The sequence below is a fragment of the Notolepis coatsorum genome, assembly GCF_963971535.1.
Source record: "Notolepis coatsorum genome assembly, chromosome: 5".
Taxonomy (NCBI): Eukaryota; Metazoa; Chordata; class Actinopteri; order Aulopiformes; family Paralepididae; genus Notolepis; species Notolepis coatsorum.
Genome location: NC_140169.1, coordinates 192,507,652 through 192,533,330, shown reverse-complemented (window position 1 = coordinate 192,533,330; position 25,679 = coordinate 192,507,652). Strand labels below are relative to the sequence as shown.

Sequence of the window (25,679 nt, the reverse complement as noted above, 5' to 3'; positions counted from 1 at the left end):
GTCCCCCCAAAACACCACACACATCAATCCCTACCACATCCCCATCCAAGACGCACCCCCAGATAAAGCACGACAGATAGATGTTACCTATACAGTATATATAGATGTTATCTATAGATAGATAGCTGTTACCTATAGATAGCTGTTACCTATAGATAGATGTTACCTATATATATAGATGTTATCTATAGATAGATAGATAGATAGATAGATAGATAGATAGATAGATAGATAGATAGATAGATAGATAGATAGATAGATAGATAGATAGATAGATAGATAGATAGATAGATAGATAGATACAGATAGATAGATGTTACCTATGGGCTGCAACTAATGACTATTTTGGTAGTCGACTAATCTGTCGATTATTTTTTCGATTAGTCGACTAATCGGAAAAAATTATATAAAAAAAATATATATATATATTTTTCTTTTATAATTATTTTTTCTTTTCTTCTTTTGCACTACCTATCTTTGTGAAAGTGGCTTCTCAGCTCTGGTCCAGCTGAAGACAGAGCAGAGGAACATATTGGACATTGAGCATGACCTCAGAGTTGCTTTGTCTACCATCACTCCAGACTTTGAGACTCTTGTCAGGACCAAACAACATCCCCAGTTATCCCATTAGTTCCCCCTGTCGGTCTGTTATGTTAAGCTAAGAAGTCTTCAGCTGAACCAGAGCTGAGAAGCCACTTTCACAAAGATAGGTAGTGCAAAAAAAAAAAAAAAACTACTAATCGACGCAACAATTCCTCGTCGACGATTTTTTATAATCGACATCGTCGATTATGTCGACTAATCGTTGCAGCCCTAAATTAGATATAGATGTTATCTATAGATAGATATACAGATGTTACCTATAGGTTGATGCTGAACGGACGTGTTTGTGCGGACCTGTTCTCCCAAACTTTCAAACTTTAGACTGTTTTCTTTCTACATTATTTAAAAAGAAATTTTTAACCATTGATCTTAACTGATCACTGTGACTTTTGCTTTTGTCGTTTATGCTGTTGGTTTTATTGGTTTTATGTGACTTTTTACTGGACGTGACCTAAGCTATCAGGGCTTGTTGTTGCCATAGCTACAGCTACACACTACAGTACTCACAGTGTTCCACACTCCCGAGGAAATGGCTCCGACGTCAGATATCGCAGAAATGCGAACGGAACTGAAGTCCATCGAGATACTAGTAATGGATCTTCTCAAGCGTCAAACGGAGCTCGTGTCCAGGCTGGCTAGCATGGAGCAAGTGGACGCGGGCTGCTCCAGTAGTCCCTCCTGGGCGACAGTGGTGAAGGGCCGAAGGAAGCTCTCCCTTCCTCTCTATGATCCCTTTGATTCACCTCAACTATCAAACCGATTCAATCCTCTGTGTAATGATCCCGGCCTCCTGGGCTCTCCCTCGCTTCCATCTCCTGCTGCTAGTGCTGTAGCTTTGCTCAATGACTATCCGATGCTAGCTACTAGCCAGGCTCCAAGCGAAGCTGCCAGGACGGCCCTCTCCAGCTCACGGCTCGGCCATGGAAGTAGAGCTACGCCCGGAGCAGAAAGCGATCTGCCCTATGTGCTCTCGCATCGCCAAACTCCCCAGGCTCGGGTGATGGGTCCGACTCCCCGAAGTTTAAACGTCCTCGCCTGCGGTGCTCTGCAGCCCATGCCAGTGCGGTCATTCAAACGGCGAGTGTCATCGACGGAAATGCCGCTGTGAATGAGCCCCTCCACGCGGCGCTGTTGCCCGACCAGCCGGCTACCTCCGCCGACACCTCCACTCAATCTGCTACACCTGGAAATGCAGACGCTACTCCTGTGGCTTCTCACCATAGAAACCTGGCCATCTACGACGGGGGATGCATCCATGGACAGCCAGAGATCCTACTCATCGGAGATTCCATCACCAGGTTTTTGCAAATACCACACGGCATTACATATTGTTTTTCCGGTTTAAAGGTTACTGACTTACTAGAATGTACTCCTGAAATCATCGACAGATATCCCTCCGCCCACACCGTTATCATTCATATCGGAGCAAATGACGTAATGGCTAGACAATCCACTAAACTCCAATCTGACTTTGAATCACTCATTCTCACTGTTGAGTCTGGGCAAAATATGCATTGTGTCCGGCCCCATTCCATCCATAGGTCGTGGATCTGAACGATTTAGCCGTCTGTTCTGGTTGCACCAGTGGCTACAGACCTATTGTACTGCTACAGAACTTTGCTATATAAATAACTTTGATCTGCTCTGGTCCAGGAAAGACCATTACAGACCCGATGACATCCATCCAAACATATCGGGGGTAAATGTGCTAAAGCATAACGTCATACAATGTGTAGCATCACTGGCCTGACAACTAGGCCTATCTGGCTCTGTAGACTATCTACAGAAGCAGCCTAAGCTACAAAGAAACACGTTGAGTATCACAGGTCTCAGCGGGTGAGGCTGGGGAAGAGCATTTCCAGCTCTAGGTCCACCAGCACCGGTTCCCCGCAGGGCTGCGTCCTGTCCCCACTACTGTTCTCCCTGTACACCAACAGCTGTGCCTCTCTCCACCCCTCGGTCAAACTCCTGAAATTCGCTGACGACACCACCCTGGTGGGTCTCATCTCCAGGGGGGACGAGTCGGCCTATAGGAGGGAGATCGAGAGGCTGCAGAGCTGGTGCAGCTGCAACAACCTGGAGCTCAATGCTCAAAAGACAGTGGAGATGGTAGTGGACTTCAGGAGGAAAGCAGCCCTGCCCCCTCCCATCATACTGGAAGGCACTCAGGTGGCCTCCGTGGAGTCATGCCGATTCCTTGGCATGACCATCTCCCGGGATTTGAAGTGGGAGCTCAACATCACGGGTCTGCTCAAGAAGGCCCAGGGGAGGATGTTCTTCCTCCGGCAATTGAACAAATATAAACTGCCGAGGACCATGATGGCCCAATTCTACACGGCCATCATTGAGTCCATCCTCACCCACTCCATCATCTCCTGGTTCCCCGCTGCAGCGGCAAAAGATCTCGCCAAGCTGCAGCGGGTGATTCGCTCCGCGGAGAGGGTGATCGGCTGTCCCCTGCCCTCCCTCAGGTCCCTGCATGACTCCAGGGCGCTGAAGAGGGCGAGGAAGATCATGGCCGACCCATCCCACCCCGGTCACAGCCTCTTCACCCTGCTCCCCTCTGGGAGAAGGCTGAGGATCCCAAAGGCTGTGAAAGCTCATCACAGACTGAGCTTCTTCCCCTCAGCCGCCAGGCTGATCAATGCCTCAGGCCCCCCCCCCCCTCTCTGCCCCCAAGTGACACTGGCACAATGACACTGACTGCACTGCACTAGTCCTTACTGGAACTCTGCACTCTTCACTTTATATATATATATATGTATTTTATTGATTAATCCTCCACTGCACTGTTTTTTGTCCTGTGTCTGTGTTGGTGTTTTGTCGTTTACTGTGAAAAAAGAAAGGAAAAAAATGCATACACTGTATTGCTGCAATAATTACCAATGTGTTTTTACACAAATGGCTTAATAAAGGAATCTGAATCTGAATCCCGGTTCTGACCACCAGAAGACCAATCAATTACTCATTATCACGTCCCATATGTAAATCGAATCTCATCAATATCAGTGTTCAACCACAGACTGTCTCACGCCCCACTACAGAACCCGTACAGCTAAAACTAGCACTGTTCAACGTTAGAGCGCTGAAACAAAAAGCATTTCTGATAAATTAACTCATAGTAAAAAATGGTGTACATTGTATGTTTTTAGTAGAGACATGGCTAGACAACATCACTGGTGTAGCAACACTGATTGAGACCTGCCCTTCCAATTTTAAATTCTATCAATCAAACAGACAGAGTGGGAGGGGAGGAGGAATAGCAGCCATCATCTCCACTCAATTTGTGTGCAGTGATATTGACCTGGGAAAATTTTCATCATTTGAATACCTTGCTATTGTATTGAAAACAGATCTGCCAGTAGTGTGTGTAACATTGTATCGACCACCAAAGTATTCGCCACTCTTCATACAGGAATTTTCAGAACTCATATCGATCTGCATTACCAGGTTTGATCGAATCATTCTTAATGGAGATCTAAACATTCATATCAACAAAAAGGATGACCCCAGGGGTTGCGAGTTTCTGAACCTACTGGACAGTTTTGGACTGATGCAACATGTTCACGAGGCCACCCACCAACATGGCAACACTCTGGACCTACTAATAACAACAGGGCTAAACATTGAGAATGTATCAGTAAAACAAATTCCAATTTCTGACCATTATTGTGTGTTCTATGGTACAAGTCTAATATTACATAGGACCAGAAGCGAATTCCTAGTTCACAGAAGGCTTCTGGACGCTAGAGCTGAAGCAAAATGTTCTAGTATGATGAAATCATATGACCAATGCAGTGAATCCTCCTTAAATCAGATCAAAACTTCCACAGCACCTTGTCAACAGTGTTAGAAACTGTCGCCCCTCTGAAGGTTAAGAAGGTAAAAACTGATAGAATCTCTCCATGGCTAAATAAAACAAATGTTAAAGATAACAAGAGAAAATGTAGGATAGCCGAGCGAAAATGGAGGAAATTCAAACTCACAGCTCACTTGAATTTATACAAAGACGCCATGGGCGCATACAATAAGGCAATACAACTTGCGAGAAAGGATTATTTTTCCAGAATGATCTCAGAAAATATGGGTAACTCCAGGGTACTTTTTTCCACCATCGACCGGCTGATTAACATGCCACCCCCCCCCATATACCGCAGCAATCAGCCACAAAATGTGAAGAGTTCGCAGTTTTCTTTAATGAAAATATATCTTTGATTAGAGCAAGCATTGCCTCTGATATAGATCTGGCTGTGAGTGGCAACCCACCTGAGATAACTATGGGGGAGTTCACATGTATTACATTACCTGACCTCTGTAAGATTGTTTCTGAGTGTAATTCCGCCACCTCCTGCCTTGATCCTATACCAACAGCATTTCTCAAGCGGGTGTTCGATAGTGTCTCAAATCATGTCCTTGAAATCATAAATATGTCGCTTCAAACAGGCACTTTTCCAGATGCATTCAAAATGGCTGTAGTAAAACCACTACTAAAGAAAACAAACTTAGATGTAAACGAACTAAAAAGCTATAGGCCAATATCGAACCTTCCATTTATCAGCAAGATATTAGAAAAGATAGTCTCAGTACAAATAAACTCCTTTCTCAAAGATAATAACATCATGGAGGAATTACAATCAGGTTTCAGAACAAATCACAGCACTGAAACTGCCCTTACTAAAATAGTTAGCGACCTCAGGCTAAACTCTCAATTGGCAAAGTCTCAATTCTTGTCTTATTGGACCTTAGTGCAGCATTCAATACAATTGACCATAATATCCTGATCAGTCGTCTTGAAAGACTGGTTGGTTTTTCCGGTCATGTACTAAATTGGCTCATAACATACATTAAGGGGAGAAAGTTCTATGTTAAGCTTGGAGACAATGTATCCGAGAAACATGACAGCAACTTTGGAGTTGCACAAGGAAGCTGCCTTGGTCCATTACTCTTCTCGCTATATATGCTGCCCCTCGGGGACATCATTCGAGACCACAATGTATGCTTCCATAGTTATGCTGATGATACACAACTATATATCTCCGCAGAACCAAATAACACTACAGCCATACAGTCCATTACAAACTGTCTTTTAGCAATAAATAAGTGGATGAACAATAACTTCCTAAAATTAAACGAAAGCAAGACCGAAATCCTATTGATCGGCCCAAAAGCGAAAAGGGAAGTGCTGTGTGAAAACCTGGGGAGTCTGTCATCCTATGTAAAGACTGAGGTTACAAGCCTAGGTGTCATCTTGGACTCAGACCTGACCTTTAAGTCTCATATTAATAAGGCCATGAAAACGTCATTCTTCCACCTAAGAAACATAGCGAAAGTAAGACCTTTCGTAAATAAAAAGGATGCCGAGACACTGATTCATGCTTTTATCTCAAGCCGGCTTGACTATTGTAAAGCACTGTTCACTGGTCTTCCCAAAGCAACCATTGGGAAGCTTCAGCTTATCCAAAACTCTGCAGCTCGATTACTAACTCGTACAAGGAGAAGAGAACATATCACTCCAGTCCTAGCCACTCTGCACTGGCTTCCAATAACTCAGGTCCTTTTCCTGACATATAAAGCTCTTAATGAGCAAGGCCCAAAATACATAGCAAATTCCCTAGTTAGTTATCTGCCCTCAAGAACGCTACGGTCATCCACTACAGGTTTATTACACACCCAGAAACCAAAAGAGGATCGGAAGTATGGCATTTGCCAACTATGCCCCAAAACTATGGAACACACTACCAACACACATCAGGAACGCCAGCTCCATACACATTTTTAAAGGAAAATTAAAAACCTACCTATACAGTCTAGCTTACAAATAGTGTACCATGCCTTAGGGAAAGCGAGTATCTTATTGAAATGTTTTTATTATTATGTTTATATTTTTTATGTATTGATCTTTTACTGAAATGTTATTTTACTGTACTTTGCCTATTGCCGTACTTTTATTACTGTTGTCTTATTAATGTGATGCTTTATTTTTAGTACCCGGAGCTGCTAACTGGCTAACGTTGTGAGAGCTAACGTTGCTACCTACTGTACCCGGAGCTGCTAACTGGCTAACGTTATGAGAGCTAACGTTGCTACCTACTGTACAAGTGCATTGGTTTAGTGCACTTCCTACTTCCTACTTCCGGTTGCTGCTGAACAAGTACAAGTGCATTGGTTTAGTGCACTTCCTACTTCCTACTTCCGGTTGCTACTGAACGGACGTGTTTGTGCGGACCTGTTCTCCCAAACTTTCTTGACTGTTTTCCTTTTTACGTTATTTTTTCTTAAACATTTTTTTTTTAACCATTGATCTTAACTGATCACTGTGACTTTATTGCTTTTATCGTTATATATGCCTATGTTTGTGTACAGCACTTTGAGCTACATGACATGTATGAAAGGTGGTTTATAAATACATACTTACTTACTTACTTACTTACTTACTTACTTACTTACCGGTACTTACTTACTTACTTACTTACTTACTTACTTACTTACTTACTTACTTACTTACTTACTTACTTACTTACTTACTTACTTACTTACTTACTTACTTACTTACTTACTTACTTACTTACTTACTTACTTACTTACTTACTTACTTACTTACTTACGATAGATAGGTAGGTAGGTAGGTAGGTAGGTAGGTAGGTAGGTAGGTAGGTAGGTAGGTAGGTAGGTAGGTAGGTAGGTAGGTAGGTAGGTAGGTAGGTAGGTAGGTAGGTAGGTAGGTAGGTAGGTAGGTAGGTAGGTAGGTAGGTAGGTAGGTAGGTAGGTAGGTAGGTAGGTAGGTAGGTAGGTAGGTAGGTAGGTAGGTAGATAGATAGATAGATAGATAGATAGATAGATAGATAGATAGATAGATAGATAGATAGATAGATAGATAGATAGATAGATAGATAACATATATATATGTTACTGTACCTATCTCTCTCTGGCTGCTGGCCTCGTAGGGCTCGTTGGAGCCAGGAAGTCTCAGCTTGGAACTCAACCGATCCGCCTTGGCGCTGGTGCCATGGCTGCTGCCACTGTCTGCACACACACACACACGTTAGCTTACCCATTGTTGAGACTACATTAATATCTGCATCATTAATCAACATATTTCTAGTACAAATAATATTTTAATACACAATATGTACTCCAGCAGAGGATTTGTTTTACTCAAGTTCTTGAGTTAATGATTCATTGAATCATTCAGACATACACAGATTATATTACATACACAGAGAGAGAGAGAGCGAGAGAGAGAGAGAGAGAGAGAGAGAGAGAGAGAGAGAGTGAGTGAGTGTGAGTGGATATTAATTGTTTATTGGATATTCTAGTGGATATGGATGGATATTCTAATTGTGAAGCTGATTTTGTAGGTGTGTTAGTGTGTGTGTTGTGTTTCATCAAAGGCTCAGATGACAAGAGCACATGGCAGTCCAGAGAGATGAGGGACAGACAGACAGACAGACAGACAGGCGATAACAGACAGACAGATAGGCAGACTGACTGACAGACAGACAGACAGACAGACAAGCGATAACAGACAGACAGACAGACAGACAGACAGGTGATAACAGACAGACAGACAGACAGACAGACAGACAGACAGACAGACAGACAGACAGACAGACAGACAGACAGACAGACAGACAGACAGACAGCAATACATCTGGCTGCCAGGTAGCCTTGGAAACTGGAACGTCTTCCAAGAAAGCACAAAAGCAGGAAGAAGGAGGCCCAATATTCATCATCTCTCCCGGTCCTAAACATTCCCTGCAAGGCCCCACTAACTACTGGCAAGCTGGAATTTTCATGCCTTTTCCCTTCTCTCAGATTCCCAACCCTTTTCCAATGTCCAAAAGATGTCAATCGTCGGTGCTGGACAGAAAACATACTTGGAAAAAATGCTGCCAGACTATGTTCCCATGAAGCTTTATTTAGTTATCAACACGTGCAGCGCTCTTCCTCAGGGTGTCCTCTTCCTCATACTGTGAACTCTCTTGAACCATGACAAAGGACAAGGACAAGCAAAGGTGCTCCCCCTCATAAGATCAGTCGCCCTACAAAACTAATGAATGAATGAATGAAAACTTTATTTAACAGATTGCAGAATGGGTACAATACAGTACGGCTCAATACATACAATTGTTAAGGGGATGCAGACCTGAGAAAGACGTTTGTCTTGTTTCCATCAGGGTCCCCCATTTTCAATTCATATAGACATACACAACATACATGACATTTATGGCATAGGGACATATAGGTATTTAGTACTGATACATTTGTGACATAAACGGTATTCCAATATACAGTACTGTTACCCCTAGATCCTGACAGAGTATATACATATGATGGGGAGGGGACTGTACATTAGGGGGGGGTGGGTGGGTGGGAGAGAAATATACATACGGCGGGGAGGGAATATTTACATGCGGTGGGGAGGAGACTGTCTATTAGGAGGTGGTGGGGGTTTTGGGCATTTACGGTGGCCAGTTTCGAATTGCAGCCTCCCGTAGGTGCTCTTTAAGAGCGGTTTTGAATGTGGGCAGGGATTCACATTCCTTTACAGCTTTGGGTAGGGTGTTCCACATTGTTGTGGCATAATTGCGAAACGTGTTTAGTCCCTTGTTTGAGCCGAATCTGGGTTTAACATGATTTGTTGAGCTTCCTCTGGTGTAGTGGTTGTGGTATTCACTGACCTTTGGGAAGTATTTTGACATGTATATGGGCACCCCGATCGTATAGTGTATCTTGTAGACCAGGCCCATTGCAAGTTGCTGTACTCTGTCGTCTACTCTAAGCCATCCTAGGTTGTCAAAGTGGGCAGGGGTGAGGTGGGTTCTGGGGTTCAGGTCAAGTAGTAGTCTGACCAGTTTGTTTTGTGATGTTTGTAATTTTGTTTTAAGCGCCTTTGAGGTGCTTTGGTACCATGAGGTGCACGCATAGTCATAGTACCCCTGAATGAGTGCTCCTGCCAGAGTCTTCAGGGTATTCTTGTTTACCAGAGAGGAGATCCGGTACAGGAATCTAGTTCGTTGGTTGACTTTTTTTATTACATTGGATGCCATTTTGTCACAGGAAAGATTTGCCTCTAGGATGGAACCCAGGTAGGTAATTTCGTCTTTCCTTGTGACAATATTGTCACCCACTGTAACTGAGAAGCCGTCGGTCTTGTTGAGTTTGTTATTTGAACCGAAGAGAATGGACTCTGTTTTGCCCATGTGTAATGATAGTTTGTTATCAGCGAGCCATATGCAGATTTTGCCTAGTTCCGAGCTGAGGGTTTTTTCAACCTGCAACTTGTTCTTGTCAGAGACCAGCAGGGCTGAGTCGTCCGCAAACAGGAACAAGTTGCAGTCACAGGCTGACGACATGTCATTTGCATAAATTAGGAAGAGTAGCGGTCCTAGTATGCTTCCTTGTGGAACACCACAGCTCACTGTGAGGGGGGGGGATAGAGTACCGTTTACCTCTACCATCTGTTCTCTCCCCTCCAGGTAGGATTGCATCCAGCTCACTGATAAGCTATCAAAACCAATTGCTTTTAGCTTGTCCATTAGAATGGAGTGATTGACAGTGTCGAAGGCCTTTTGTAGGTCCAGCATGACCATGCCGCAGTATTTGCCCGCGTCCACCTCTTGTTTGATGTGGTCGTTCAAATAGAGGAGGCATGTGTCAGTGGAGTGGGACGTTCTGAAGCCAGATTGGAATTCGTAGATTAGATTTTTTTCCGCCAGGTACTTTTCGACCTGTTCGTAGACTATTTTCTCCATGACTTTCGAGATGGAGGTAAGAATAGAAACAGGGCGGTAGTTGCCTGGGTCTAATTTGCTGCCCTTTTTGTGCAGAGGGGTCACTCTCGCAATTTTGAAGTCATTGGGGACGTGCCCCTGTTTTATAGAGGTTTATTATGTGTGTGATGACTGGGGTGATGGCGGCTGCTGCGTCTCTGAGGAATTTGGAGGGGATGTTGTCATGGCCAGTGGCCTTGTTAGGTTGGAGGGCGCTAAATTTTTTGAGTACCTCATCGGTTGTTACCATTTCAAGTTTGAAGTCGTCTTTGTGGACCCCTAGGTTTTTGTAGTATGCTATATGCTACTATGTGTTCTACCCCATAATGCCCTGAGTGGGAGGGTAGTTTGTTTACCAGTGTTGTGGCTATGTTTGTGAAAAAGATATTTAAGTAATTGGCTACATCCAGCTTGTCTGTGATGAGCGTGTTGTCCGTCTTTATGTTTATGTTTGAGAATCTGGTTTTAAGTTTTTTACTGCAGCCTAGTTGATTATTGAGTAATTTCCAAAGTTCGCGGGGTTTGTTTTTGTTTTCCTCAGTTTTGTCGTTGATGAAATTTCTTTTTGCGGTTCTGATCATGGTGTTTACGTCATTTCTTAGTCTGTTTCTTTGAATTTTTAGTTCAACCACGTGGGCTTGGAGTTCACTGTTTGAGCTTTTGGAAAGCTTTGTCTGACTTTTATGAAGTTCAGAGCATTTTTTTGTCTCTGGTTTTCATAGCGGCCAGTATTTCAGTGTGCATCCATGGCTCAGCGCGATTTTTAACCCTGGTGGTTCTTATGGGTGCCATGTTGTTGAGTATTGCTGTGAATTTGGTTTTGAATCCAAGCCATGTTTCTTCAACCTGTGTACCACTGAGTTCATCTGACCAGTCCAAGCTCCCCAGTTCTAGGTTAAAGGCCTCTCTAGAGTAAGTTTTGAGGTCTCTAGATGTGACTGTTTTGTGACAGCCGGCCTTCTGTTTTAGCTTTTTGCGGGTACAGAAAATCATATAATGATCACTTAACCCGCATGCTATCACCCCTTTATTGGAGATCATTGACTTGTCAGAGGTCAAAATGAGGTCAATGGTGGTTTGTGTCGAATCACATACCCTTGTGGGTTGGGTGATTAGCTGGCTGAAACCGTGCAGATCAGAAAATCTACTGAAGGCCTTGAAGACGGGTGCTGCTTTACGCAGCATATCCGTGTTCCAGTCCCCAATAAGAATTTTTTCTACCCCCTCCACCCCAGCTAAACACCCATCAAGTGTGTCATAAAAGCCACTCTGTTCTGGTGGTCTACACACAGAAGACCAGCCTCATCAGTGAACCAGTTCAGTCACCCTACAAAACTCTCTCTCTGATTTAAGAGCAGCTGGTTCATTTATACGTCACTGTTCCCCCTCGCTGTTCCCAGCTCTCAGAGTTCAGAGCAGCTGGCTGTGGTTCATTTAGATGTTACTGTTCTCCCTGGCTGTTCCCAGCTCAGAGGAATGTCACTGCAAGGCCAAGGCAAACATCTCTGTCTACAATCAAAAACCCTCAAAGACACCACAAGTTCTTCAACTGTTTTACATACACGACCCAAATGAAATGTGTAGTAACTCACCCTGGCAACCAGGATCATTAAAACACGTTGCGACTGAGGGCCGTCACAGCTTCCATGCTTTTACAAATAAAACCATGTCAAAATCAAACTGCCCAACAGCGGTTTATCAATTACTACTATCATCACTTCTCATTAACCTTCTCAGTTTCTTTAGCTTCAATAGCTGCTTATGAGAATGTAATCCAGGGCTTACAATTTCATTTCAAACCTTTATGTAAACTTGAAAGGCAACTGAGGTTTCCCTCATTTACAGTCACGTCAAGTGTACATACCGAAAAAAAGAAAATAATTTTTAAGAAAAAGCATATAAAACCATAACAATAAGACAACAAGACGAGGCAAAGAGCAAGGATAACAAATAAATTAAAACACGTTGACAAAGGTTGGATATCAACTATCAAGATTTTAAACTCTGCAACAGAGGGGAGAATCTCAAGCTTTAAGGACTGTTGGAGTTCTGTTCATTCCATGAGCTAGGGGCCTGTACCGTCCCAGAGACTGTCCATGAATCTGTCCTGTACCGTCCCAGAGACTGTCCATGAATCTGTCCTGTACCGTCGCAGTCACAACTTTCATCCACACCGAGACGCCCTTGATTTCAAGCTGTGGTGTGATGTAAATGGTACCTCTCCTGAACATGTCATAACCTGCTGCAGACCTGTGACACTTCCAGTGGCAAACGGCTCCAGTTCCAGATATTTGATTGTATTTAGTGGAAGAAATAACTTGTTACCAGACAAGCGATAACAGACAGACAGACAGATAGACAGACAGGTGATAACAGACAGACAGACAGGTGATAACAGACAGACAGACAATAACAGACAGCAATACATCTGGCTGCCAGGTAGCCTTGGAAACTGGAACGTCTTCCAAGAAAGCACAAAAGCAGGAAGAAGGAGGCCCAATATTCATCATCTCTCCCGGTCCTAAACATTCCCTGCAAGGCCCCACTAACTACTGGCAAGCTGGAATTTTCATGCCTTTTCCAACCCTTCTCTCAGATTCCCAACCCTTTTCCAATGTCCAAAAGATGTCAATCATCGGTGCTGGACAGAAAACATACTTGGAAAAAATGCTGCCAGACTATGTTCCCATGAAGCTTTATTTAGTTACCAACACGTGCAGCGCTCTTCCTCAGGGTGTCCTCTTCCTTATACTGTGAACTCTCTTGAACCATGACAAAGGACAAGGACAAGCAAAGGTGCTCCCCCGCATATGATCAGTCGCCCTACAAAACTACACACAGAAGACCAGCCTCATCAGTGAAATCAGTCACTCTACAACTCTCTCTCTCTCTCTCTCTCTCTCTCTCTCTCTCTCTCTCTCTCTCTCTCTCTCTCTCTCTCTCTCTCTCTCTCTCTCTCTCTCTCTCTCTCTCTCTCTCTCTCTCTCTCTCTCTCTCTCTCATATTCACTAGAGAGAGAGTCTTTCCTGGCAGGCTTCAGATCACAGCAACTTGTCAGAAGGTCCCATGGACGACAGGAACGCAAAGCGCCAGAATGTGAATCATTAATGGCGCCGGTTCACTCTATTCATCAGGAGTTGCCACCTTGAGTTAACTCTGAATATTCCGTCTGAACGTCGAGAGAAGTGAATTTTAATTTTAAATAAAACATGCAGACTGCTGGAACTGAAAGAGCCTCTCTGCCACAGCATGTCCACTGGACATTACGTACAGTCTCACAAACCTGCGTCACAAATATCTTCGTTGAATGCACACCATTACAGTAGAGCTATACAGTTACATATCACATACCTCTGCCTGAAGCCAGCAGTGGACTGTGTTTAGTCTCTGAGCAAGACACACAGCAGGTCAACAGACGAGCAGAGAAGCAGAGAAGCAGAGAACACAGTCAAATAAAACCAACAAAGGGAAAGAGAGAGGACAGTTTATCTCAGAGAGAGAGAGAGAGAGAGAGAGAGAGAGAGAGAGAGAGAGAGAGAGAGAGAGAGAGAGAGAGAGAGAGAGAGAGAGAGAGAGAGAGAGGGGGGGGTAATGATACAGAGGAAACTAAATCAGCAATCTTGTTTTTGTCATTAAAAACTCCTGAAATACCATAAACAGGGATTCAGGAACTCATAATCCAAGCTGCCGCTCTACACTAAAATTAGAGTGCTGCCGTTTGAAGAAATAGAGCGTCTTATTTCTATATGCTGTTTGAAGAAATAGAGCGTCTTATTTCTATATGAATTAAATAACGGGTTAGAACCTGTCAGTTCTGATGAGTTCAAATGGATGAAAGAGAAACGCTCCTATCTTGATATGTATAATACAACATATACTGTAGTGTAGGTGTACAGTTGAATATCCTCCTTACAATGCTTCTTAATTGTAAATTACCTGGTTAAAATAATGCAAAACATTTGGATGTATTTCCTGACTCATTAATAAAATGTCATTGTTAAACCTTCCTTCAATTCATGATTGATTTGGTTATAAATGGTGCATTTATATAGCGCTTTTATCCAAAGTGCTTAATTTTTTTTAAATTTGTTCCTCACATTCACACACGATGGCAGAGGCAACCATGCAAGGTGCCAACCTGCACATCGGGAGCAATTAGGGGTTAAGTGTCTTGCTCAAGGACACTTCGACATGCTGCCCGGAAGGAGCAGGAATCTAACCGGGAACCTTCCGACTACCAGACGTCTGCTCTACCTCCTGAGCCACTGTCGCCCCTGGTTATGATTGTACTATATTGCAACTGATGACCTAGTACATATAGACATAGATAATATTGCTACTTTAATTTGTATTCTGAACTAGATTTGTGTTCATAATGGTGTGTAAATCTGGTATGCCGTTAGGAACATGACAGTATGACCAGACAACATCTATAAAGGGAAGGGAGGCTAACAGAAAACAGCTGGGTGATCACTGACAAGGAGTAGCTGGAGAGACACAAACTACATCTACAGTGAAACAAGACACACAGACTGTGAACCTAGACTGAAACACGAGGAAAGGAACTAGACACACAAAGAGGAGGGAACATCTGTGATGAGGTGAAGCAGGAAGGTCTTCCGAACTAGTTATTGGTCCGATAAAGTCTCTAGAAAGGCCAATGACCAACCACAAAAACATTTCTTTATCCTTTATTTAACCAGGGTAATCACATTGAAACATCTCTTCTTCAAGTGGACCCTGGGGAATTTCAGCTTCACATTCACACCTACAGTAGGAGCTGCCCAGTACAACCACAGTCACTGACACTGTTGACCACTAGGAGCTGCACAGTACAACCACAGTCACTGACACTGTTGACCACTAGGAGCTGCCCAGTACAACCACAGTCACTGACACTGTTGACCACTAGGACCTCCTCAGTACAACCACAGTCACTGACACTGTTGACCACTGAGCAAAGTTTGGGGGTTAAGTGCCTTGCACTTCAGCGGTTGGTATTGAGGGATGGGAAACAGTTTCCCCCGCCCAGATTTTTCCTGCTAGTCCAGGGGAATGGAACCGGCGACCATCCGGTCACAAGCCCGCTTCTCTAACCTTTTAGGCCAACGCTGCACAATCATCAACCTCAATCATCAGCTGAAAGCCACTGAGAGCTACCATATCAGTGCAGCTTTTCCATCTGCACGGCAGACGCAGCCCTGGGGCTTGTTAACGTCTTTGGCATGTCATGATTAGGCCATCTGTATTGTCTTCGACATGCTTTTAGCTGCTCATGATCTAACGTGTTTCCAGTGTCAGAGCCAGCCCAGCAGAGTGCATTTGTCCTTCGGTTCAGCCAAGGATTAAATCAAGTATCCAGCTGGACCACATGCCCTCGCTACTGGCCTCATCCTATACAGGCTATAGGTTGTTTTAACAGATGCCATTTTACATCCAGAATTGGCTTAAACATAATGCTTTCCAGATCTAAGATATCAAACGTTAAAAGGAACACGCCAACATTATGGGGAGATTCGCTTACCGTCTTCTCCAGAGTCAGACGAGAAGATAGATACCAATAAAAGCTATCCGGCTGCACGCTAGCCCAGCTTAGCACAATGAGTGAAAGTGGATGCATAGCTGCCAGCCTAGGCATTGGCCAACTAACACCTGTGCCAGAGTTTTTCTTTTTTTAAATCTTTTCCCCCTCCTTTTTCCTCCGTTTTTTTTTCTCCCATCCCAATGTTAGTCGTTATGCCAATTCCCAATCCCCTTCCTGATTGCTGCGTACCTACCCCCTACAGTCGGTCTGGGAGAGTGGAGGCTATCACATGCTTCCTCCGACACAATGTCTACACATGTCATGTGTAGCCAATAAACTGCTTCTTTTCACCTGGCAGCGCGGACTCTCACTGAGGAGGGTGTAACGTGTGGAAGGATCACACTACCCCCCTTAGATCCTTTCCTCGCTGAGCAGGCGCCCGACTGAACTGTAGGAGTCGCTGTTTACAACGACCAGGACCCACCCACCGGCTTTCCCACTCTCTAACACTGCCAATTGTGTTAGTACGACGGCCGGCCAAGCCGGAAGCAACGCCGAGAGCTGGGCTCAATACCAGTGTAAGAGCCAATGTACATGGTTGTAGTGCCATGTGTTATATTGTATGCATTTGTTTTGTTTTATCTATTTATGTTGAGTTCTGCCTGTATACATTGTGCCTGCCAGCCTGCCAAATTGGGTTTATGGCATCAGTTCCCGTTGCTCACCAGTAGGTGACATACGTAGCTACTTAATGGGTAACAGGACTGATGACAGGCAGGTGTTTGGTTACCGGCAGAGCCTAACAGTTTTTGACCGTCATCACGTCACGTCACATCGACACGGCACGTTATCATTGTTTGGTGAATCGTTTTGTTTGTAGTATAGGAAATGTTATGTTGTGCAGGATATTACCGTTGGCGTTACTTCATATCACATGCAAATTGTGCATCGATTATCGTTTCGTGTAAATAAACCCAGTTGGGGGTATTATTGCAACGGACCTTGTGGACATTCTATTTTTGGATCAGACGAGTAGCCTTCACGAGCCACAGACGCGTCAACTATATGTTTTAGCCAGTAACAGCCTCCTCAAGGGCTTTATAGATTTATTGTTTTTGTTTAGTCAAGTTAGCCCTTATACAAGTCAAAAACTGGCTCATTAGTAAAGGTGGATCATTGGGAACCACAGCACAAGTCAATACTGTGGATCATAGGGAACCACAGCAAGACGAGCAAAGTTATAGGAATAAACTTTGCGCATTGAGAAGACGTTGAGGACAGCGGGGTAGCCATTCAGCCTTGCTTTGATGCACGCGCGGAGCTGATGCGTTGAGGACTGCGTGGGATTTGCGCAGTTCCAGCTGTGGATGTCTACACGGATGAGCGGAGAAGCGCAGACCGTCAAACCCACTCATCAGAGCTCCAACTACAACACGGTACCCAACGTCAGCTGCCAACATCTTCCGTGGTAGGCTACAAGCCGAGGTATGTGGTAGCGCTACCCTTTTTTCTGGCCATGGTAATGTGTGCAGACAACTCTTGCGTTTTGCGAGCATAAATTCCAATGCATTGGTAGCTAAAAAAGACTGCGCGTTCCAGTCTACCGTTGACTTTGAATCCTTTGTGCACGCCACGCATAATTACCGTTGACGTTGAATCCTGTATGCGCGCCACGCACAACTACCGTTGACTTTTGAATCCTTCGTGCGAGCCAGGCATAACGTAACATTTCACTGCGGATTGTCAACATGAGCGTTTCTGATGACAATCATGACATTAATGTTGATCACCTCGTCGGGGCAGAGGCGGCTGTGGAAACTGTCACAATGGAAAAAAGGAAAATTAAACTGACCTATAAGGCTGTAATTGAAAGTGTTCTGAAGGTCCAGATTAACACATAGTCTGCGTTTATTATTTTGTATAACTTATATATTGTTTATATATATAATATATATATTTTCACGTCATCTATTTACCTACCAGTATTCATCATTCGCTTATTTGTATATGTTCCATTATTAACGCCGTAGACAGCGTGAGCGCATGCGCGGGGTGCTTGGGACATGCCCGGGCAAGTGAGAGAGAGAGAGCATATTGATCTGTGGGGATGAACAGACTCATTCCACAGGTAACTAAGACAGAGTGTGTCAGATAGAAGAAACGTTCGGTAGCAGTAACGGGACGGAAGGCAACGTATCTTGACAGAGAGCTGTACAGCTAATTAGATACCACATAATATTGTCGAGCCACTATTGGCACAGTATAGTGACTTGTTTGAGCAAAGTAACGTTGGGAGACTTATAGCTGAATCCAGCGGCGTTTGGATTTAACTACCTATTGAAGACTTCATGCGGGTTAGCCTAAGTACACAAGGGCTAACTAGCTATCAACCATGCCAACGGGCTTTTGGACTAATAGCTATTAATTCTGCCATCCGGCGCTAGGAATACAGGAACCAGGTCCGTACGAGATCCTCCTCACCAGCGACGACAGGATTATCCCAAGTTTGTCTGCAGTTCTCTGGAGTAGGAGCTCCAGAGAGTATCGTCTCCATCCGCCAGTGGCGGACTGGGACACAAATTCAGCCCGGGACATTCAGATGCACCAGCCCACACACCGGCCCACACACCGGCCCACGCACCGGCCCCGAAACCGGCCCACACAATGGCCGTTATGAAACACTTGTCCAGTATTAAACAACCCAAGGCTGTGGCTAAGGAGTCAACATCAGGGAGACCAAATCTACACCCCGCCCCTAGATGTGCACTCGTGCACAGTGCACACACACACACACACACACACACACACACACATACATATACCGTTACTTTGGCTTTTTACTTTTTAGTAACATCTTAGTGCCTCATTAGCCTAGGGATTAAGGATACATGAAGTATTAACTACACCATAATAATATTGAGGTTTTGATCCATAGAAAGGTCTGTGCTACACAATTTCAGTTAGATTGGATTTATTGTCCTTTAATTTGGCACACATGACATTAGTTGCTTGCCGTTTAATCAACATCGAAAGACCCCCCACTTCCTCCCAGACACCCATTCCAAGAGTCTCAGTCTCTCTCAGTCTCTCTCAGTCTCTCTCAGTCTCTCAGTCTCTCTCAGTCTCTCAGTCTCTCTCAGTCTCTCTCAGTCTCTCTCAGTCTCTCTCTCTCTCTCTCTCTCTCTCTCTCTCTCTCTCTCTCTCTCTCTCAATAGTGACTCAGTATTAGCAGAGTTGATAGGAAAAGGGAAGTTTTGTCTGGGCTCTGCTGAGAAGTCATGGGTCAAATAGAAGGTGTGGGGGTGACTAGAGAAGATGGGGAAGTTGGTGAGTGGTGACTACTCCCATTTTCAGAATTTGAGGGTTCATTGGAATCTGATTTTCTTCAGAATTCAATGAGGCAGAGAATGCTCTGATTCAGAGTTCAGACTGACATCACATCTATATTCTGTATGCTGTTCCAACTCTTTGTTGAGGCTTTATTGAATAAATGTTTGAATACAATGTTTTTATCGCTGCACCATTTCATCCAATAGAGAAAAACATGTTATCTTCACTAGAATTGAAAATAAAGTTGAAATCTGTGCTAGTAGTGATGGACCCAGTAGTGGGGGCAGTAAGGAAGAAGATACAAATATACTAGGGATGTTCGATATTGGCTTTTTTACCGATATCCGATATAGTCCAACACTTAAATTTCCGATACCGATATCAACCGATACCAATATATGCAGGGTTTCCCCCCCAAAAAACGAATAATTTCAGGTAATTAACATTACATATCTCTTGTTGTGGAATTAACACAACATTATGCATACTTTTGACAATAAATAAAATCAGAATTTGTTCTTACTTGCTTGCCTGGGTAAATAAAGGTTAAATAAATATAAAAAATAAAGATATTTAATTTTTCTTTTTTTGAAAACAGATACAGATAATTTCCGATATCACATTTTAATGCCAATATCGGTAGGCCGATAATATCGGACATCACTAAAATATACACATTATAATACACAATTTGAAAAGTAATGTCATGATCTAGGTGTCTTTTATAAACGTTTTCATTCTACTGGATGAAGCTCAACTTCATCATGGCTGCTTGCCATCTCTCTCTCTCTCTCTCTCTCTCTCTCTCTCTCTCTCTCTCTCTCTCTCTCTCTCTCTCTCTCTCTCTCTCTCTCTCTCTCTCTCTCTCTCTCTGCATTCACACTCACACACGCTACTGGTGGTCATGAGCAGCATCAGCAAACACAGCTGCCCTGTGGCAGACTGACGGAATCATGTCTGCTATTCAGCGCCAACCACCATCAACAACCTTCATAAATACATTCAACATTAATGGAATAGGCTAACTACCAACTTAGCTGTAGCAGTTAGCTGTTATATGCAATCACATTTGTTTAACTACGGGGTAGTAGTTGACCGAGTTGTTAGCTTAAGCTAGTTAGCTGTGGTTATTTACAAACATGTAGATGAGACTAATCATATCGAGAACATGGCTAACAGTTGGGAATTCTAAGGTACATCTTATTTAAGCATGTAAAATGGCAACTAATCAATTCAATCAATTAGATTACCAATATTATATCAACATGAAAATTTGGAAGGGAACATAATAGTATTTTATTTTAGTATTTACTATTATAATATTAGTAGCCGATTAATTTGCAGCCCGTCCTAGGTTCTGATTGGCTCTCTAGGTTAGCACTTTAGCTTCTGATGCTGTGGTGGGCACTAGTCCTAACATTGCTAACTAAACTTTTAGTCAGAGAAAAAACTTCACGAGTCACGACTATTTATGTCCACGTGCTGTAAGGAATCAGGAATACGGAAAGCACATTGTCTTGTAATAGAATGACTGAAATCACTGCAAGAGCTAGTATAGGCTAGCTAGCCCTCATGATCCGGCAGACACCAACAGTAGAATATGCACTAGGCTACTGCACGCACCTGTCATGTTACTGTTGGTTCCTTCCACTTGAACTTCATCATTATTAGCAGCAGCAGCTACTCTAACGAGAGCCCTTCCTCTACTAAACATGTCTGTAATTTTAGAACATTGTTCTGCGTCTTTTACTAGCAATTTTTGTTTTTTTATTCTAGCTTTTTCAGCTCCACTTTTTTTTTTTTTTTTTTTTCATTTCTGCGCTTCTAGGCCTACTACCGCGGTTGGGAGGAAACGTGAATCTCATTCACTGATGTCTCATGTCTCATTCAAGACAAAAACAAAAGCATGTCTTTCACTTAACACCAAGAAAACAGTGTCTATGATGTTCACAAAGTCACCAGTAGAGGTCACTCACTCTAATGTGTTTCTGGGAGAGGCGGAGCTGGACATTGTACATTAATTCGGGAGCATGTCTATGTTCCCCGGGTCCTATGTTCCCCGGGTCCTATGTTCCCCGGGTTCTATGTTCCCCGCTTTGATTGATTGAAATTTTTAGACCACCAGCCCTGATTCCAAACTCTAACCGTAACCAGTTCGAAAGAGGGCCTAAGCTTAACCAGTTCGAAACAAGGCGGACATTCATAATTAATAAAATAATAGAAATTAATAAAAATGTCAATCTATTAATCAATCAAGCGGGGAACATAGGACCCGGGGAACATAGGACCCGGGGAACATAAGGATTATCCCATTAATTCAAGTATCTTGGGGTCACATTGGACTCTACACACCTTCAAAAAGTCATGTGAAGAAAGTGACAAACGGTCAAGTTTAACATCGAAAACTTCAGGCAGATCAGGCCCTGCCTGCCAGTTAATGCTGCAAGGATGTTTCTGCATTCAATGATTTTATCACACATCGAGTACTGTTTTATCAACTGGTCTCTTTCATATGTCACTACTCTTACACCAATAGAATTACTCTACAAAAAAGCCATAAAAGTATTTGATAGGAAACCAATTTCATTTCATCACTGTAATGTTTTAGAAAAACATAACATGCAACAAGGTTCTGCATGGACTTGCCCCTCCCCCATTGAATGAGTTCATCCAACAGAAAGCAGACACTGGCATTACCACCAGGGCCATCAGTAGAGGGGACTGTAAGGTGCCTTTTCGGTATACTACCTTTGCAAAAACTGTGTTCTCTGTTAAAGGTGGTAACTACTGGAATAGCCTACCAGTTGTGATTAGAGAGTGCCCTACATACTCCATGTTCAAGACCCATCTTAAACTGCATCTTAAGGCAAACCAGAACTGTGATCATTTTTAATCTGATTTAGTTTATGCAACTTGTTTATTGTTTTATTGCCGGCCCACACAATGGCCCACATACTGGCCCACACACCGGCCCACACACCGGCCCACATACTGGCCCACACACCGGCCCACACACTGGCCCACATTAGTGGCCCACACACCGACTCACACACTGGCCCACACACCGGCCCACACACTGGCCCACATACTGGCCCACACACCGGCCCACACACCGGCCCACATACTGGCCCACACACTGGCCCACACACTGGCCCACACACTGGCCCACACACTGGCCCACATTAGTGGCCCACACACCGACTCACACACCGGCCCACATACTGGCCCACATTAGTGGCCCACACACTGGCCCACACACTGGCCCACATACTGGCCCACACACCGGCCCACATACTGGCCCACATACTGGCCCACACACCGGCCCACACACCGGCCCACATACTGGCCCACACACTGGCCCACACACTGGCCCACACACTGGCCCACATTAGTGGCCCACACACCGACTCACACACCGGCCCACACACTGGCCCACATTAGTGGCCCACACACTGGCCCACACACTGGCCCACACACCGGCCCACACACCGGCCCACACACCGGCCCACATACTGGCCCACACACTGGCCCACACACTGGCCCACACACTGGCCCACATTAGTGGCCCACACACCGACTCACACACCGGCCCACACACTGGCCCACATTAGTGGCCCACACACTGGCCCACACACTGGCCCACACACCGGCCCACATTAGTGGCCCACACACCGGCCCACATTAGTGGCCCACACACTGGCCCCCCCCCAAAAAAAAAAAAAAAAAAAAAAAATTATATATTTTTTTTTTTTTTTTTTTTTTTCTTTGGGCCAGCCCACTTTGGTTCCGGCCCATCGGGATTCGTCCCGAACGTCCCGATGGCCAGTCCGCCACTGCCATCCGCCATATTGCTTTCCCCGTGCTGTTCGCTCCGCCTCACTCCATTCAGAGCTCCAACGGTCGGCTACCCGTAGTATAGGAATTATACTTACCTCTGACATTGGTGCATTGACATTATCTTATTAACAGGAGATCTGCTATAAATATCATATGTATGTTCTGCTATTAATATTAAAGTGATTATTCAACTTGTATCACTGTCCCCTCGCAGTTAATAGAGTGTCCGCCATTTTGTGTACCTTTAATGTCTGGCTAATTAATATTCTAGTAGTGGTCTAATTCTAACATTTAAATACAGTCAGGGTTGTGTAGCCCCTTAGCTACAATTGGTCCTTCGAGCCGGAGGGTATCAGTAATAATAATATTAGTGATAATATGGCCAGCGGCGGACACTCTCCAACCAGCTCTCCCCCAATAGCGCGCCCTAGGCGCCAGCGTCAGCCCCCTCCCTACTTGGAGGGCTACGCTGTAGATTTACCTCATAGCTTATCCACGAGGACGCTAAGCAGGGATAACCTTAGTAGCTCAAGCATGCCCAACCTTACCGAGGAGTCAACCCTAGATGTAGAGACCCAAGCTAGTTTAAGTGAAACTAACTTAGCTTACAGGGGGGGACAAGCGGGCATGACTTGACTATACCCACAGAGCACCGCGCCCCCGAGATGGACCTCGGAGCGCATGAAAGGAAAGAGTACCGCGCCCCCGAGATGGACTTCGGAGCGCGTGAGAAGACCAGGTCACCGCCAAGCCCAGTCAGCTCCAAATCACCATCATCAGCGTCATCCCCAAGCGGGGCCGATAGGAGGCTAGCGCAAGTCCTGATCGCCACGATAACCACCTCGGCCGAAAGGGACCGCCTCCAGGAGCAACGAGAGAGTGAGCGTGACCGCCTCCAGGCGCAACGAGCGTGAACATCTCAGACTGGAAGAGAGGCGCCTCCAGGCTGGAGAAACCATAGAACGAGACCGCGCCAATGCGCAGCGCGAGGCAGAACGAGACCGTCTACAAGCACAAATGATGGCGCAAGCGCTCCAGAATGTGACTCCCCACTCTTCCACCCGGAGCTCTCGGAGATCATCACGCCAAGGGTCGAGGGCACCCTCCCCTCCCCGACGAAGCTACATGGGACCCCGCCTAAGGGAAGAACCTGCTTACGTTGCAGAGCAGCTAGCCGAGCGACTACAAAGCCTGACTGAGGACGAGGGAGGACAGAGGGCCCACCCGCACTACTCCATCTCAGACCAGGAGGCACAGCGCAGCCCCGGTCTCAGTCCCGACACGCTGCGTCATGAACCCCCAACACGCCCCAGTGGGGAGTTCGAGCGCCAGACGGCACTGAGGACTAGTGCCTGGCAACCCAGCCCCTGGCTCCCGCCCAGCACGAACCAACGACCCAACGCACAGGGAGACTCGCCGAGGATGCCTCTCCCCCCACATGTGTCAGTGTCACAGCCCTCTATGGCACCCTACATTGGGACCCCCGTATTCCCAGACTTCACAAGAGAAGACCGAGCGCAGTATACCGAGCTGCGTATGTGCCTAGAGACAATCATGGCAGGAGTACAGGACGAGCCATACAAGTACGCCATTCTCCTTAAGCATCTCAAGGTAACTAGAGCGCACAACATTGCGCTGGCATACTCCAATTCACAAACTCCCTATTCTGACGCCCTGGTTGCCCTCGACGCACATTACGGACGTACGTGGGATTATGTCATTCAGGAGATATGTGAGATCGAACGCCTTCCCCCGGCTAAAGACAACCGAGCCCTGGATGACCTATCCGTCAAAGTACAATCCCTAGTAGGGATGCTCGGGTCCCAACGAGAGAAGGGGATGTACGAGTTGTATGCCAACTCCAACGTGGAGCGCATATTAGAGAAGCTCCCCCCATTCCGCCAAGAACGTTTTCGGCGGCAAAGAAACTACCGTGACCCGAATGCCCCAGAACAGTCACTGCTGGATCTTGCTGACTTCCTAGCCAGGGAGGTTAGCAGCCTAAGGATTGACACCTTCGCATGGGGTGGCTCGAACTGTAAAGAGGGACCGAGGAGGTTTAAAGACCAAAGCAGGCCCATCACAGTGATGCACTAGGCCGAGTCGGTGTCACGGCAGAAGAGTCACAACCCCCCCGCCAAGGAGAAATGGAAGATCGCATGTCAATACTGCGACAGCGAACACTGGCTGTCACAGTGCGACGCATTCAAGAAACTGACCACCGTCGAAGTAAGTCAGTGGATTAAAGCTAACCGCCGCTGCTTCCGCTGCGTGCGCGGCCACATGGCAGCAGAATGCCGCCTTAAGAAGAAGTGTGGCAAGTGTGACGGCGCTCACCTCGAAGCACTGCACGAGAGCAACAAGCGAAACCCAGCTCCACTAAGCAACTCAAGAGCAGAAGTACTCTACATCGACCCCGCGAAGAGTGGGAGCTCCAGAGTGCTCCTCAAGGTGGTACGAGTACTCCTCAGTCACGGGGACAAGGTACTTGACACCTACGCCGTCCTCGACGACGGGGTCGGAGAAGACATTCCTCCTCGCCTCCGCCGTGACCCAGTTGGACCTGCGGGGTCCAGAGGAGACCATGACCCTCCGTACCATTCGTCGAGACT

At 45.3% G+C, this 25,679-nt stretch overlaps 1 protein-coding gene across 1 annotated transcript in view; it reads right to left on the bottom strand.

Annotated features, from left to right (window-relative positions):
- Positions 1 to 25,679, bottom strand: part of LOC311228495 (intraflagellar transport protein 88 homolog) — a gene marked incomplete at both ends in the record, with an annotated part of 245,256 nt that overhangs the window by 5,332 nt on the left and 214,245 nt on the right. Inside the window, one exon of the mRNA XM_084314399.1 lies at positions 7,519 to 7,626. Coding sequence (XP_084170525.1) covers positions 7,519 to 7,626 — 108 coding nt within the window. The remainder of the gene's footprint in view (positions 1 to 7,518; positions 7,627 to 25,679) is intronic.